The following is a 13,865-nucleotide window of genomic DNA, read 5'->3' on the forward strand; positions in this document are numbered from 1 at the left end:
TTGGAAACTGGACATTTTAGATAATATATTGTAGCAACTCTGGGTTCTGGTCTCCCCCTTTCCCCCACCAAGATTTGTTATTTTTGTTTGTTTTTTAGTGACTGGATTATTTTAGTGACCTTTTATTTTCTGCCTCCCATAAAGTGTGAAGCCTCTGACATTGCTCCTCAGGCAGTGAAACCAAGCAGGACCCTGAAGGGCTCCTGGGCTCAGAAGCCTTTCTGTGTCCCCCATTCCTTGTTTGTAGGAAACAGACTCCAGCCTCCATGACCTTCCCTGAGTCCCAAAGGGCAGATTCAAACAGTTGCTAATCAGGGAAGGGGGGGTATGCAGAAACAAGGGAGGAGCAGACAAGAAACAATAGTGCAGCCTTGGGGCGGGTTCCTCAAGAGATACACATAACAATATCTTTATAGAACTGAAATCCCCAACAAATGGAAGATGTCAGCATTCTTCATTCCAGAGAAGACCACCTGAGGCCTGATTAAAGGAAGCAGAGAAGCTCATCAAGAGATTACCTGAGACCAAATTAAAGGAGGGCAGGCCCCGCACACACCCTCATCTTGTCAGGAGCCCCACCCTTGAACTATTTCTATAACACTCCTCACCAAGTCCTCCCAGGTTGGGACACACAGTTTTCAAGGGCAGGAGCCCGCTGTGTCCCCCTTTGCCTGGCAAAGCAATAAAGCTGTTCTTTTCTACTTCACCCAAGACTCTGTCTCCAAGATTCAATTAGGCACTGGTGCACAGAGGCTGAGTTTTTGGCATCAGGAGGCCCAATTTGGATATTCCCACAGTCACCTTGGGATGATAGTGGTATTGGTAGGTTCTCCTTCTCTCTTTCCCTGACCACACCCTACTAACTAAACCCTACTAATTGCTAGCTTATTGATCTATTGTTTCCAATAATGCCCCAGGGCATGTATGTTCTACAAACTAATTCAATCAAAGTGTGGCTCCTTTGAAAGAATAGTTTCTGAGGTCTGTGTTTGATATTTGTTCTGACTCCAAGAGCGTTCCTCCCAGCAGTCTTATTCCGTAGTTCTCTCATAAACTAGCCACCCTACAGTCTAGGTTGTGTTTCCTTTTAATTAAAAAAAAAATATTTATTTATTTATTTGGCTGTACCGGCTCTTAGTTGTGGCATGCGGGATCTTTTTTTTTTTTTTTTTAGTTGTGGTATGCAGGATCTTTTTGTTTTTAGTTGTGGCATGCGAGCTCTTTAGTTGTGGCATGTGGGATCTTTTTTAGTTGCAGCATGTGGGATCTAGTTCCCTGACCAGGGATCGAACCCAGGCGCCCTGCACTGGGAGCACAGAGTCTTAGCCACTGGACCATCAAGGAGGTCCCTAGGTTGTGCTTTCTTAAAAATCCATGAATCTCTCCCTCATTGCATTTCACCTAAACCTTCACTGTTCTTGACAGTGCTCTTAGCTTTGAAGTTTTCCATGCTCTGTTGAAAATAAAATCAGTTCCTTTGGGAAGAGATTAAGAGCTACCTATTTCACAGCCTGCTTCTTCACCCAGGCAAAATCTCTGAGCCAGGGCTCTAGAGCTGCAGGTGGGGATGATGACAAGCTTCTCTTTGATCATACCCCTTCTCTAGGAGCTGAGCCATCACCAGAATGTGATGGCAGCAGCCTGAAGTCCCTTTGTCTTGTCTCTCCTGGCATGAAGCCACCCACCTCATCAGTTGGGGCAAGGGCAGTTGGGCCCCAGTGTTCTCAGCATGCCACATCCAAGGTACAACCTCTATTCTATAAGTGGGGGCTGAACAGAAGAAGGGAGTGCCCACCTCTCAACGACACTTGCTTGGAATTAGCCTCAGCAATAGGCAGCTGGGGATAGGATGAGAAACACTGAAGTTCCTTCAACTGAGCTTGAGGAGAGGGAGCCCTGTGTCTTTGGCTGCAGGAGTCTGGAGTCTTCACCTCACTGAGCTGGGAGAAGGAGGGAGGGAGTGGTCTTCATTCAAGGACTGCACATTCTTGCCTTTCTTACCAATTTCGGGGGGAAGGTTTTCTTAAACATATGCTTCTCCATTTGCTATTTGCCTTTAGGACCATTTCCAGAGGCTTTACATGCTTGTTTAAATAATTTTCATAGTTTCACTGGGGAGTGGGAGCTCCTCACACTGATGCTGGAAGTTGATCTCCTTCATTTTTCAAGGATAGTTTTACTGGATTTAGGATTCTTGATTGACTGTCTTATCTTCCAGCAATTTGAATATATCATCTTTCTGCCTTCTTGCCTCCATGGTTATCTCAGTAAGGTCAGGCTTCCATAACAAATACCATAGACTGGGTGGCATAAACAACAGAAACTAATTTTCTCATAGTTCTGGAGGCTGGAAAGTCCAAGATCAAAGTCCAGTATGGTCATTTTCTATCTCTTTATTGATACTATTTGGTGAGATACAATTCTCTTGCTTTCTTTTAATTATTTAGACATAGTTTCCCATTAAAAGAGGGTTAGCTATTAAAAAATAGCTAAATTCTCTTATTATAATTTGTAGATTCTTTTGGGTTTCCAGTATAAGCAATTATATTATCTGTAAATAATGACAGTTTTGTGTCTTCCTTTCCTGTTCTATATACCATTTATTTATTTTATTATTTTCTTCTTTTGCACTGGCTAGTACCTCTGGTACAATCTTAAATAGGAGTGGTGATAGCAGACATCCTTACTTCTGATTTTAAGTGAACTGCTACTAACATTACACCATTAAGAATGATATTTGCTATAAGTTTTTAATAGATTACATTTATCAGGTTAAGAAAGTTCCCTTCTATTACTATTTTGCTGAGAAATTACAAAAATATTAAATCATGAATAGGTATTGAATTTTATCTTTTTCTGTATCTATTGAGATGATAAAAATTTTAATGCAGTGAGTGATATTTTTAGAATTTATATTAAACTATACTTGTATTCCTGGAAAAAGTCAAACTTAGTCATGATGTATGACCTTTTTATATATCACAAGGTTAAGTTTGCTAATATTTTCATTTAGGAGTTTTGCATTTATGTTTAGGAGTGAGACTGACCTATAATTTTTCTTTCTTATATAATTCTTGTCTATTTTTATTATTACTCATTCCCTCTTAGAATAAGTTGGGGAGCAGTTTATCTTTTTATAATATTTGGGAGGGTTTATATAAGATGGAATTATTTGTTCCTTGAAAGTTTAGTAGAATTTTGCTGATAAATCATCTGGGCCTTGGGTTTTTTGAGGGGGTTTTTTGGTGGGAAAATTTTAAACTACTGATATGAATTCTTTAATGACTTTAGGAATATTCAGACTTTCTTCTTTTGGTAAGTTATAGTTTGTCCTTTCTAAGTTGTCCAATTTAACCACATAAACTCTGTAATATTCTTTTATCATCTCTTAAATTTCTGTTTCATCTATAGTTTTATCTTTTTATACCTAAAATTATTCCTTTGAGGCTTTTCTGTTTTTTTTTTTCCATGACCAGCCTTATCAAAGATTTACCTGTTTGATTAGTTTTATCAAAAAATCAACATTTGGCTTTGTCAGTCCTCTTTAATGATCTTTGTTTTCTATTTCACCAGTTTCAGCTCTTATATGTAGTATATTTCTCTTTTTACTTTTTCTGGGTTGGATTCTTAGTGCATTATTTCCTATCGAGATTATTGATTTCCTTCTAAGTAATATTGCTGCATCCTCAAATTTTTGGTATGGAGATATTTAATTACCATTTAGTTTTAAATTTTTGAAAAATTTCCATTATAATTTCCTCTTTGATTAATGATTTATTTAGAAATGTAATTTCAAAATGTGTGGGTATTTACAATATAGCCTTTATTCTTGATTTCCAACTTTTTTTGCACAACGTTTAGAGAATGTAGTCTATATGATATTTATTCTTTGAAATTTATTGAGATTTGCTCAGGTCTAATATGTTTTCAATTTGTTTTCTTGAGGGGAATATAAGCTCCCTATCTTTTATATGAAGCTTGTTGTGTTGTACACACATGTACACAAATAATTTTTTGTATGATGATGGATTTGTCCACAGTGTTTTTCTTCTTTATGATTTTGAAGCTATATTATTAAATGCATATAATTATAAAATATTTAATTCTTCCTTTTATCATTCCATAGTGACTCTTTCTATCCCTAATAATGTCCTTTGTCATAAAGTATACTTTATGTGATTATAACCTAGCTACCTCAACTTTCATTTAGTTTGCTTTTGCCTAACGTCTCTTTTATTATACCTTTATCTTCACCTAAACATAAAAATAAATAGCATATAACTATATTGAAAATCCAATCTAGTCATCTCTATCTTTTAATTCAAGGGTTTAATTAATTTATATTTATTGTGATTATTGATATATATGTGGATTTGTTTCTAACACCTACTTTTTGATTTCAACATGTCCTGCCTTTTCTATGCTATTTTTCTCTTTTCTTGATTTTCAAGAATTGTTTGTTTGCTTTCTCATTTCATTTTTCCCCTTTTAAGGTTTTGGACGTTATATTTTTAGCTTTTTAGTGATTTCCCCTGACATTTTTCCAGGCTTATTGAACAAAATCTAAATTAGTCCATAATTTGCCCCTGCTCCCAAATACAAGGGTCTCAGAACATTTTAACTCAATCCTTTACTTAATCAACTTACACATCATTGTTATCTGTCTTTTAGTGTGCCCTTAAAAAAAATACTACATAAATAAACATTATTATAATTTAAATAGATAAGGCTTATTTATATTTACCTTCACAGTCACCATGTCTTTACTCACCATACCTTCTTGCTTTTCAGATTCCCCCTTTGGGATCATTTTCCTTCTACATGAAGTGTACTTTTTAGAAGTTCTTTAGATAAGAACTATTGGTAAACTCTCTAAATTTTTGTATTTTTCCTTCTTTCTTGAATCAGTTTTTCTAGATTTACAATTTTTTGACAATTATTTCCTCTCTGTACTTTCAAGATATTAGATTGCTATTTTCTGATTTCCATTAGTTTGTTAAGAAGTCTGTTATAATTTCACAATTTTAAATGATCTTCTTCTCTGGCTGCTTTTAAGGGCTTCTTAGTGTGTCCAAGTGTGGTTTTATTTTTAAAATGTGCTTTCCTGCTTGGTGGTATGCATTGTTTTTTCTGGTTTTTTAGATTTCAGTCTTTATTACTTTTGGAAAATCCTTAGCCTTTATTTTTAAAAATTTGCCTCTCCTCCATTCTTTCTTTCTGGAGCTCCAGTTATTTTCATGTTAGTCTTTTTTATTTTAACCTCTGTCTTTTAACCTTTTATATTTTTTAATCCATTTGTCTCTTTTTTTGCAATCTGGGTAATTTCTTCAGCTCCGTTTTAGAATTCATTAATTTTCTTTAGTCTGTTGTTAAATTTCTCAAATTAGGTTTGTTTCCAACAGTTTTCCATTTCTGAAGGTTCTGTTTTTCATCATGCCTGGTCTTTTCATAGTGTCTCATTGCTTACTTATTTTCATGACTCTACTTTTTAATTCCTTAGATATTTAGTACATCACTATTCTATTTTGATAATTCTATTCCTTGGAGCTGTGTTTCTGCTGATTCTCCCCTGTGGTTTGTTGATCTTAGATACTGAGTTCCTATTTGGTTAATCTGAACTGAGTTTGCTTTTCTCCAGAAAGGACTTAAATTTGCTTCTGCCAGGAGCCACGGAGAGCATTGTTTTGTTCATTTATTTGCATGTGCATGGGTATTCCCATTTATTTTCTGCCTGGTGATTTCCCTTACCTCCTGAGAGTTCAGCCGTGTATTAAAAAGTATATATATATATTTTTTTGTCCAGGAGCTAGTTGCTTTATAACAGATAGACTCTTGAGGAAGTTAAGCCCTAATAAATTCTTTAGTTGGGGAAAAGTTTCAACTGTTAGGTAAAATTAGATTTTCAAGAGTAGGCTCTGCATATGATGGATATTCTAGAAATAAGCTAGGTTTTTGATCCAATAAATAAAATCAACACTCAATAAACAAGGGGTTGATTATTCACTTTGTGGGAGAATTAGCAGTGGAAGCTTTTGGTTGCTAGGTGCATCAAAGGTTCCATTTATGACTGTTCATTTCTGAACAGAGAAAACAAAAATGAAGCCAAAGCATTTTGAGTAACTATTGGAGATCAAAGTGAACTAAGATAAACTGTCTGGAACTATTACAGAAATTGGTGGGGGAAAATAGAATTTAACTGAACAAAAATTCTACTTTGCACACTCTCCAGGAAACATAATTAGTATGTTTCATCTTAGACAAAAACTGTTCTAAACAAGGTGTTTTGTTTTAGGTTAATCCTACCATGTTTCTCTGGTCAGGTCCTCTTTCACTTTCTCCAACAATTACTTTTAAACTTCTCCTCCCTCTTCAACCCTCAGGGCCAAAACAACTTCCTTCCCTGTCACTCTCAACAGATGGCACTGACTACTTTTCTGTGAAGGGTACAGACATCATCAGAAGAGAACTTCCACACCTTACATCACCAGGAGTAAATCCTCCCCTCATTGGCCCCTATTCTTTTCTCCTAATTTTAAAAGACAAGCTGGCACTCCTCCTCGCTAAGGCCACCTGTTCTCTGGACCTCATCTCTTCCCATACCTTCTAGGACTTTGATCTTTCTCTCTCTCTCTCTCTCTCTCTCTCTCATCTTCAATGACTTCAGGTCATCTTGTTCTTTTCCTGAAACATTTAAAACAGGTTCAGGTCAGAATCATGGGAAAAAAATAACCAGCTCTCCTTCTAACCCCCTATATCTACAATCCTCTCTTCCCCCATTTCACAGCCAAATCTCAAAAGAGTATCTAGAACTAGCCTCCATTTCCTTACTTCTCACTCATTCCCAATCTTGATTTTATCCCCAACATTCCATTGAAATTCTTCCCCTAAAGTTTCCATATTTCCAAGTTTTGTGGACATTTACCGGTCTTCACCCTACTTGACTTCTCCATAGGATTCAACACTGTTTCACACACTCACGTGAGCGCACACACACTCTCTTACACTTCTTTAGCCTTTATTTTAAAATGTCAGTTATAAAGAGGGTCAACAGTGTTTAGTTGAATATCGTTATATTTCTCTCAATACCAACGTATTTACTGTAAGATTATTACTTATAATAATTACTACTCAGTATTATATGCATGTTGGTGTAAATTAGACTTTGGATTTATTTATACTTTATATTTGAATCAAGACCTTATATTGATTAAAAAACTACACACATAAGTAGGTTATATTATTTCTGAATTTCATCTTAGGTTAGTGGAAAGGAATTGTCAACATATTTGTTAGAAAAAGTTGGTGCTAGTCTGGTGGGATTGAGAGTTTCTGCTCTATTGATGCCAACTTCCTCTTTCTAAAGAGATCCAGGGCAAGTGGGCTTCCGTACTTCCAAGGGTCCCCCTTCATCGCTTTTGAAACAGATTCAGCTTTTCAAATAGCTGAATGATAATTCTTCTCTTTAACTAATATGAGTTATTTTGGTTGCTCTTTAGTTCTTACGTACGTGAACTACCAAAATAATGGATACTTTTTCACTGATTTTATCACTTCCTTTTAAACTTATTTCTTCCAGCATTATGCGTGGGAGGATGCAGAGTAGAAAAACAAACCTTCGAGCACAAGATTATTTTTTTCTTTTCGAAAATTATTTGTTGTGAAGTTTTTTTCTGGCCATGTTTCTTATTTTGGAAAACTCTTTCCATGGGCTCAAAATGGCAAAGCCATCTTTTGGTTATTGTTCCCAAGAAATGGTTTTTAGTCACTAGACTGCTTTCTGCCTGTGGGTTTCCTTTTTATTTCCCAGTACAGTAAGACATTTCTGGTTGCTTCAGTAGAAAAGCTTGACTGCATGACAGGTGGGTGTTCTGTGAAGAGTTCCTGTTTTCCTGATGGACCCAGGGCTGATATGTGGGTCTACTTGGGGGCATCCTACACAGAGCACACAGAGTGCAAGGCTGTGGCTCTGGTGGAGTGTTTTCCTCCTCTGACTTTAAGAGAACAAGGGGCTAGCAGCAGCAGTAGACAGAGGCATATCTCATCAGGGCAGCCAGGGAACTAGAGTCCAGAGGAAGCTTAATGGGGCAGAGATGCACTGGTCTGTGGGCCATAGACTATAGCACAGCAGAGACAAAGGAAGCTGTCTAAGCCCTTGTTGCTCTGTCTGAGGATCAATACCATGTGTGTAACCTGGGAACTTATTAGAGATGCACAGTCCCGGGCCTCATCCCTGACCCATGAATCCAAACCTGTGTTTGAACAAGATCCTTATGCAACTCCTGTGTGCATGACAGTTTGAGAGGCACTGCTGCTCTAACCTGCATTGAAGCCACGGCCTTCAGACCACAGCACAGACACTGCTCCCTCCAGGAAGCCTTCCTGGTACTCCTTTAACATACCCTGGCACTGTCACCTGGATCTCGTCCATATCCTTACTGGCCTTGGCTCTGCAGGTCTGCATGTCCCTTCCCCAGAGGTGAGCTCTAGCCCAGATCATTCTGTGCTCACTTTGCATGCTGCCTGACTCAGAGCAAACCAGGCCAATGAACGAATGAATAGGCAGGTGATCAGTGCAACAGAAATAAAAGCCTGAAATTCACGGGAAGTTAGGTGTTTATTTTTGCTGCTTCTCAGACAAGCTCTACAAGGTAAAAACAAAATACACAAACAGTTCCAATAGCATAGATTTTAAACGTTCAACCTCAGACCATGGCATTTAGGGTTTCCAGAGCACTTTGGTTCAGGCACTTTTGTACCCAGAGGCGCACAGAATTTCCCAGGCTGTAAGGGAGTGACTTGCTCTCATGGGGGTGCTGTCGCCAGCTGCCTGATGAGGTAGGGAAGAGGAGACACCAGGTCAAGGCCAAGCACACAGCCCACCCTGCCTTTCATGAGCTGATTGTCCAGTTTGGGGGTGACCAGGTCCTCTATTGCACCTGTCCCCTCCTGAGGGGCACCTGCAGCAGGAGGTGGGTGGGGAAGGGAAGGGAGCACATGAAACTTGGCTCTGTGTCAGCATCTTTGGTATAAAGAAGCATCCTGGGCCTGGGGAGGGCCAGAGATAAAGGGCAGCCAGTACTGACCGGGGTTGATAATCCTTGGTGGGTCCCAGCTGCCCATGTTCTCCCTGCTTGCTATCAGCAGGAAATCGATGGGCCCTCATTTTGTCAAGCAAATGCTGACATGTCTGCTTTGCCTGCCTCCTTTCCAGCAAGCCTCTCTGAGGCCAAGGCTGCCACTCCATCAGGGCCCATCTGGGAGGCAAGCTTGTGCTGCTTAGCCTTTGAGCCGTAGGTGGAAAACATGTGCAGGAAGCAGGCAGCTTTGCCTGCACTGCCTTGCCTCCATCAGTCACTGGCCCAATGAGATATGCTTGCACTTGGCTCTTTTTTCCCTTTTCGCTACAGGACCCTAATGTGCTTCACAGCCATGAGCTAGTGCAGTCTCTGTGGTGAGGCAGGAGCATCCTCTCCTGTGGCGCTCTTGGGTCAGCTTTTGCCAGCTGACTCTATTCCATCCTAAGATGCCCTCTGGCCCAGGAGACCTAAGAATATAAGCGTGACCAACACCCCCATCCTGGGTACGTCTCACTGATGTCCTCCATCAGGACCGCACCCCTTTGTGTTCAAAGATGACACATCATCCTGATTCTGCCATGGGTTGGGGGCTCAGCCGAGAACAGCTGATTCTCTCTACAGGGGAAATAAAAACAGTTTCAGTATGAATCAGTGAGGGATGGCATGTGATTCAAGGATACACGTCCTGCAGCCTCTTGTGCTTTCGAGTAGCAGTGTTTCAAATTTGTGGCTTTGGAGGAAAAGACCCTTCCAGCTATTCTGAAACATAACCCTGCATCAGGGGGAACTTGGAGCCAGGGTGGTTTTCAGGGTGCTGGGAAGGCAGGTTCTCTGCCCGGTAGCAGCAGAAGATATTTGAAGAGGTCCCCAGTGTCCTTCCACAGAACCAGTTCAGTGAGGACAGTCCATCCTTCAGCCCTCTGGATGGGGTCCCAAGGAAGGCGGGGCTGTCACATGCTGAGCGCTCTGGGTCTTGTTTTCCCCTCCCCCGAACCAACTTTTAAAGGGTCTGCTCTAGGCCGTCCTGGGAGACATTCAAACTAATGATTCACAAGATGAGAAGGCACAGCGGTTTAAAGAACGGTCATCACCAACTGAAAGGAAGGAAAGAAATTACCCGTGTTCTCAAGACAGGGTTCATTAGTGGTTCTGGCAAGGAGGTGACTTCAACACTCCCACAGGAGGATCAATTTGCAGCTGCCGTGGTGACTTCAGACTTTCAGGGAGAGATCTCCCAGCTTGGGGAGAATTAGGGGGAGCAGGCTCAGCTCCAATCCCTCCCGCTTCCTACCCTGCAACCTGGCAAAGGATGGACCTCCAGGTGGCACCCAGGACGGACACAGGCTCACCCCAAGTGCCCTCAGTCCCGCCTGGCCTCCTGCTGCAGCCAAAGAAGGAGCTGCACCCCCTGCTCACTGGTCGCTTGTCGGCCCTGTGCACCCAAACTGGGCTCCAGGCAGAGCTCTTGTCTGTCCTGCCACCTTAGAGCCCCAGCTCTGCAAAAGCCTTGGGAAAGTAGCAAAAAGGGGCGGGCGGGGAGGTGCGCAGATAGATGGAATCCACCGGAGTACAAGCCTCTCACTGCCTTTTCTGTGCAAAAAGCCTGTGCATCTCCCTGTAAATGTCACAGTAGTGTGAGCTGCTGTCCTCCGAACATCTGACACTTGCTTTTAAATCTACAGGTTGAAATCTCAGGGACTCAACTTTTTAGCTAAGTAAGTATAATTGCAAATCCTGTTATATATATGAAATACATATGGACATACGTATCACACACAGGTGTGTCATTCTGAATATTACCACACACGTCCCAGGAATTCAGACCTCAGCCCACCAATCTGTGTGTAATTCTGCTGTCCTACGTGATCAAGGCGAGAAGTCCTGAGAGGCTCTGGGCGCTGTCCTGCCTGTGTCTGGCTTCCAGAGCTGGGGGCGGGCACCTCACACGTGGCTTGTCTTCTGGGCCAGGGCGTGGTCCACTGACAGCGTGAACTTGACGGCGCCATCCTTCTCCCAGCCCCTCCGGATCTTGGAGAGCCTGCGGCTGAAGCAGGGCAGGAGAAACAGGCCTTTGGCCAGGATGACAACGCAGGGCACCAGCAGGGTTAGTGTGAAGGTGGGGGGCAGGTAGAACTTGTAGCGACTCTCCTCGAAGGCGCGGGTCCAGCCGTAGGTGAGCGTATGCAGGGTGCTCAGCACCAGGCCCACAAAGCCCAGCGTGGACTGCCGGAGAAAACAAGGCTAGAATGAGGGTCGGGTGAGGATGGACGCAGCGATCCTACCAATGGCCTGTCTGCTTATCTGGCAGAGGGGAAGGAAGGAGGGCAGCTTTAGTAGGGCTCTGGGTTCAAAACGGCCCCGTCGCTCACTCTCTGTGTGATCTTATCACTATTCTAAACTCTCCGAGCCTCAGTTTCCCCAAGAGAACAATGCTCATACGTCAGAGTATATAAAGATTCATTGATTCATAAGGATTCTATAAAATAACAATGCTTGGGGACTTCCCTGCTGGTGCAGAATCCGCCTGCCAATGCAGGGAACACGGGTTCGAGCCCTGGTCCGGAAGGATCCCACATGCCGCGGAGCAGTTGAGCCCGCGAGCCACAACTACTGAGCATGCGCGCCTAGAGCCCGTGCTCCGCAACAAGAGAAGCCACCGCAATGAGAAGCCCGCGCACCGCAACGAAGAGTAGCCCCCGCTCGGCGCAACTAGAGAAAGCCCGCGCGCAGCGACGAAGACCCAACGCAGCCAAAAATAAATAAATTTATTTAAAAACACACCCCAAAAAACCCAATGCTTTTTCCTACAATGTGTTATTCATACCTCTGGTGGCCGCCAGAGGACGTAAGATGGAATTAAATTTAAAGAAGTTTAAAAACATGTTACTAGTTTTGTGTATCTTTTCATGTGTACAGAGTAATGTGTCTGCTAGCATATCAAAATCATAATTTTACAGGTAATATCTGGCATAAGATACGGCCAGGTAAAAAGTGAGTGGATTTTAAGTTGATTTAAAGATAAACACAAAGGAAACATTTACTAGGCACGTGGATTTGGCACCAGTAGAGAAGGTGACTCCCAGGGGCTTGCACGCTAGTTGTCCCAACACCGCATATAAAGCCCACAACGCCACACAGATGGTTTCTGTGGGTGCTGGTCCCTCACCTCCTGTCCATGCTCTGAGCTATGAACACCCCAGGTACAAACCCCGCCAGGATTACTCTCCTGCCTGGAAGGAGATAGTGATGCTGGGGAGATCAAGACCATCACAGATCCGAATGGAAATGGTCCAAGCCGTCGTACAGCAGAGCATCTTGCCCCTTGAGCCACGTGTGGGCTTTTGTGGGTCACTTCCAGCCATGAGCAGCTGCTCGTCACCCCAAGTGCTGTACAATCATGACTTTCTATGGGAAGTGTGATGTGAAAATAGCCAGGAAGTGATGATCTGTAACTCTAGCCTCTGGGGATCTTTTGCATGTAGGGTTTCTTGCAAACTACAAATGATGCCTTCCGGATTCTACGGTCGGTGCTAGTCCCAACTGACACTGTGACCCTCGGCAAGTTGCTTAATTCGCCTCAGTGAGAAGGAAGTGATTACAAAAGTAAAGTCAGAATTATAGGGAACGTGCTGTACAGATGCAGCATTCACCAGCCCCCAGACCTGGCAGGCAGTGATGCAGAGCGGAGGGCAGCCAGGGTTAGGACTCCGTGGAGGTTCGGGAGGAGGGGCACAGGGCACCAAGAGATTCCGGGCGGGAGAGACCTGTGTTTATTTAAACACAAGGAATGAAGACAGCAGTGACCCATCAAGCAATGAATACATTTGCATTTTCTCCAACGAGAGGCCGCAAGGGTTTAATTGAAATGTGGCAGCATGACGATACCTCAGGGCGCTCTTTACAGGTTGGTTTCGAGCTTTCCACAGAGAAACGGTAATCAGGCCTCCTGGATTTCCTTCCAGCCCAGCTTGTCAGCATCAATCCAGGGGCTTGGCTGAGGGACACTGTCTTGTTTGCACTCCCCCCAGAAACGGCTCTAAGTGGGTCTGATTCTGCGACCACCGTGCCTTATTCTCACTCCTCCCTAGCATCGGGGGCGCTTTGCTGCTTACACCTTCTCCAGTATAAACACCAGGGTACGGGCTCCCCTGGTGGTGCAGTGGTTGAGAGTCCGCCTGCCGATGCAGGGGACGTGGGTTCGTGCCCCGGTCCGGGAAGATCCCACATGCCGCGGAGCGGCTGGGCCCGTGAGCCGTGGCCGCTGAGCCTGCGCGTCCGGAGCCTGTGCTCCACAACGGGAGAGGCCACAGCAGTGAGAGGCCTGCGTACCGCAAAAACAAAACAAAACAAAACACCAGGGTGGTGAACCTCAGTAAGTGGAAGAACATGGTTCAGAAGAATTGTTTGTAATGCTTTTACTAAAAATAGTAATAATAAATATTTTCTAATGGCTATACATACAAGTTCACAGACAGGTTCACAAGGATAACATTTTTGACCCTAAACAAAATACTAGCTGCCAAAAGATCCCCAGTCTCTATCCTTCCTAGCCAGCTCTGGTTCTCTTTGGCTTTGTGACCACTTCAAGGATCTTTTTATTACATCCTTAACAACTCCCTGGCTCAGCACAGCCTGTTGGGAAACGCCATGGTTGGCTCTATGCTACTACCCACAGCTACTTCACGTGTCATGTGCAAACGGTCAGCCCCCCGAATGGAAGCCTCTTTGACTGTGAGTCACGTGTAGCCAAATCCTTGTCACCTCCAGACGTGTCTATCAAGATTCCAA

The 13,865-nt window shown here is 42.9% G+C and overlaps 1 protein-coding gene across 5 annotated transcripts in view; it reads right to left on the reverse strand.

Moving 5' to 3' along the window:
- Positions 1 to 6,574: 6,574 nt before the first annotated feature.
- Positions 6,575 to 13,865, reverse strand: part of STEAP3 (STEAP3 metalloreductase) — a 44,060-nt gene continuing 36,769 nt past the window's right edge. For 2 of the 5 annotated variants that reach the window (XM_059051896.2, XM_067025862.1), the window contains exon 5: positions 8,596 to 11,300. In XM_059051896.2, coding sequence (XP_058907879.1) covers positions 11,019 to 11,300 — 282 coding nt within the window. In that variant the 3' untranslated portion in view covers positions 8,596 to 11,018. Of the gene's footprint in view, positions 6,682 to 8,595; positions 11,301 to 13,865 lie in introns of those variants that run through there. The other 3 variants (XM_067025865.1, XM_067025863.1, XM_067025864.1) reach the window with 2 other exon arrangements.

Source organism: Kogia breviceps, chromosome 2 (genome assembly GCF_026419965.1).
Source record: "Kogia breviceps isolate mKogBre1 chromosome 2, mKogBre1 haplotype 1, whole genome shotgun sequence".
NCBI classification, from domain to species: Eukaryota; Metazoa; Chordata; class Mammalia; order Artiodactyla; family Physeteridae; genus Kogia; species Kogia breviceps.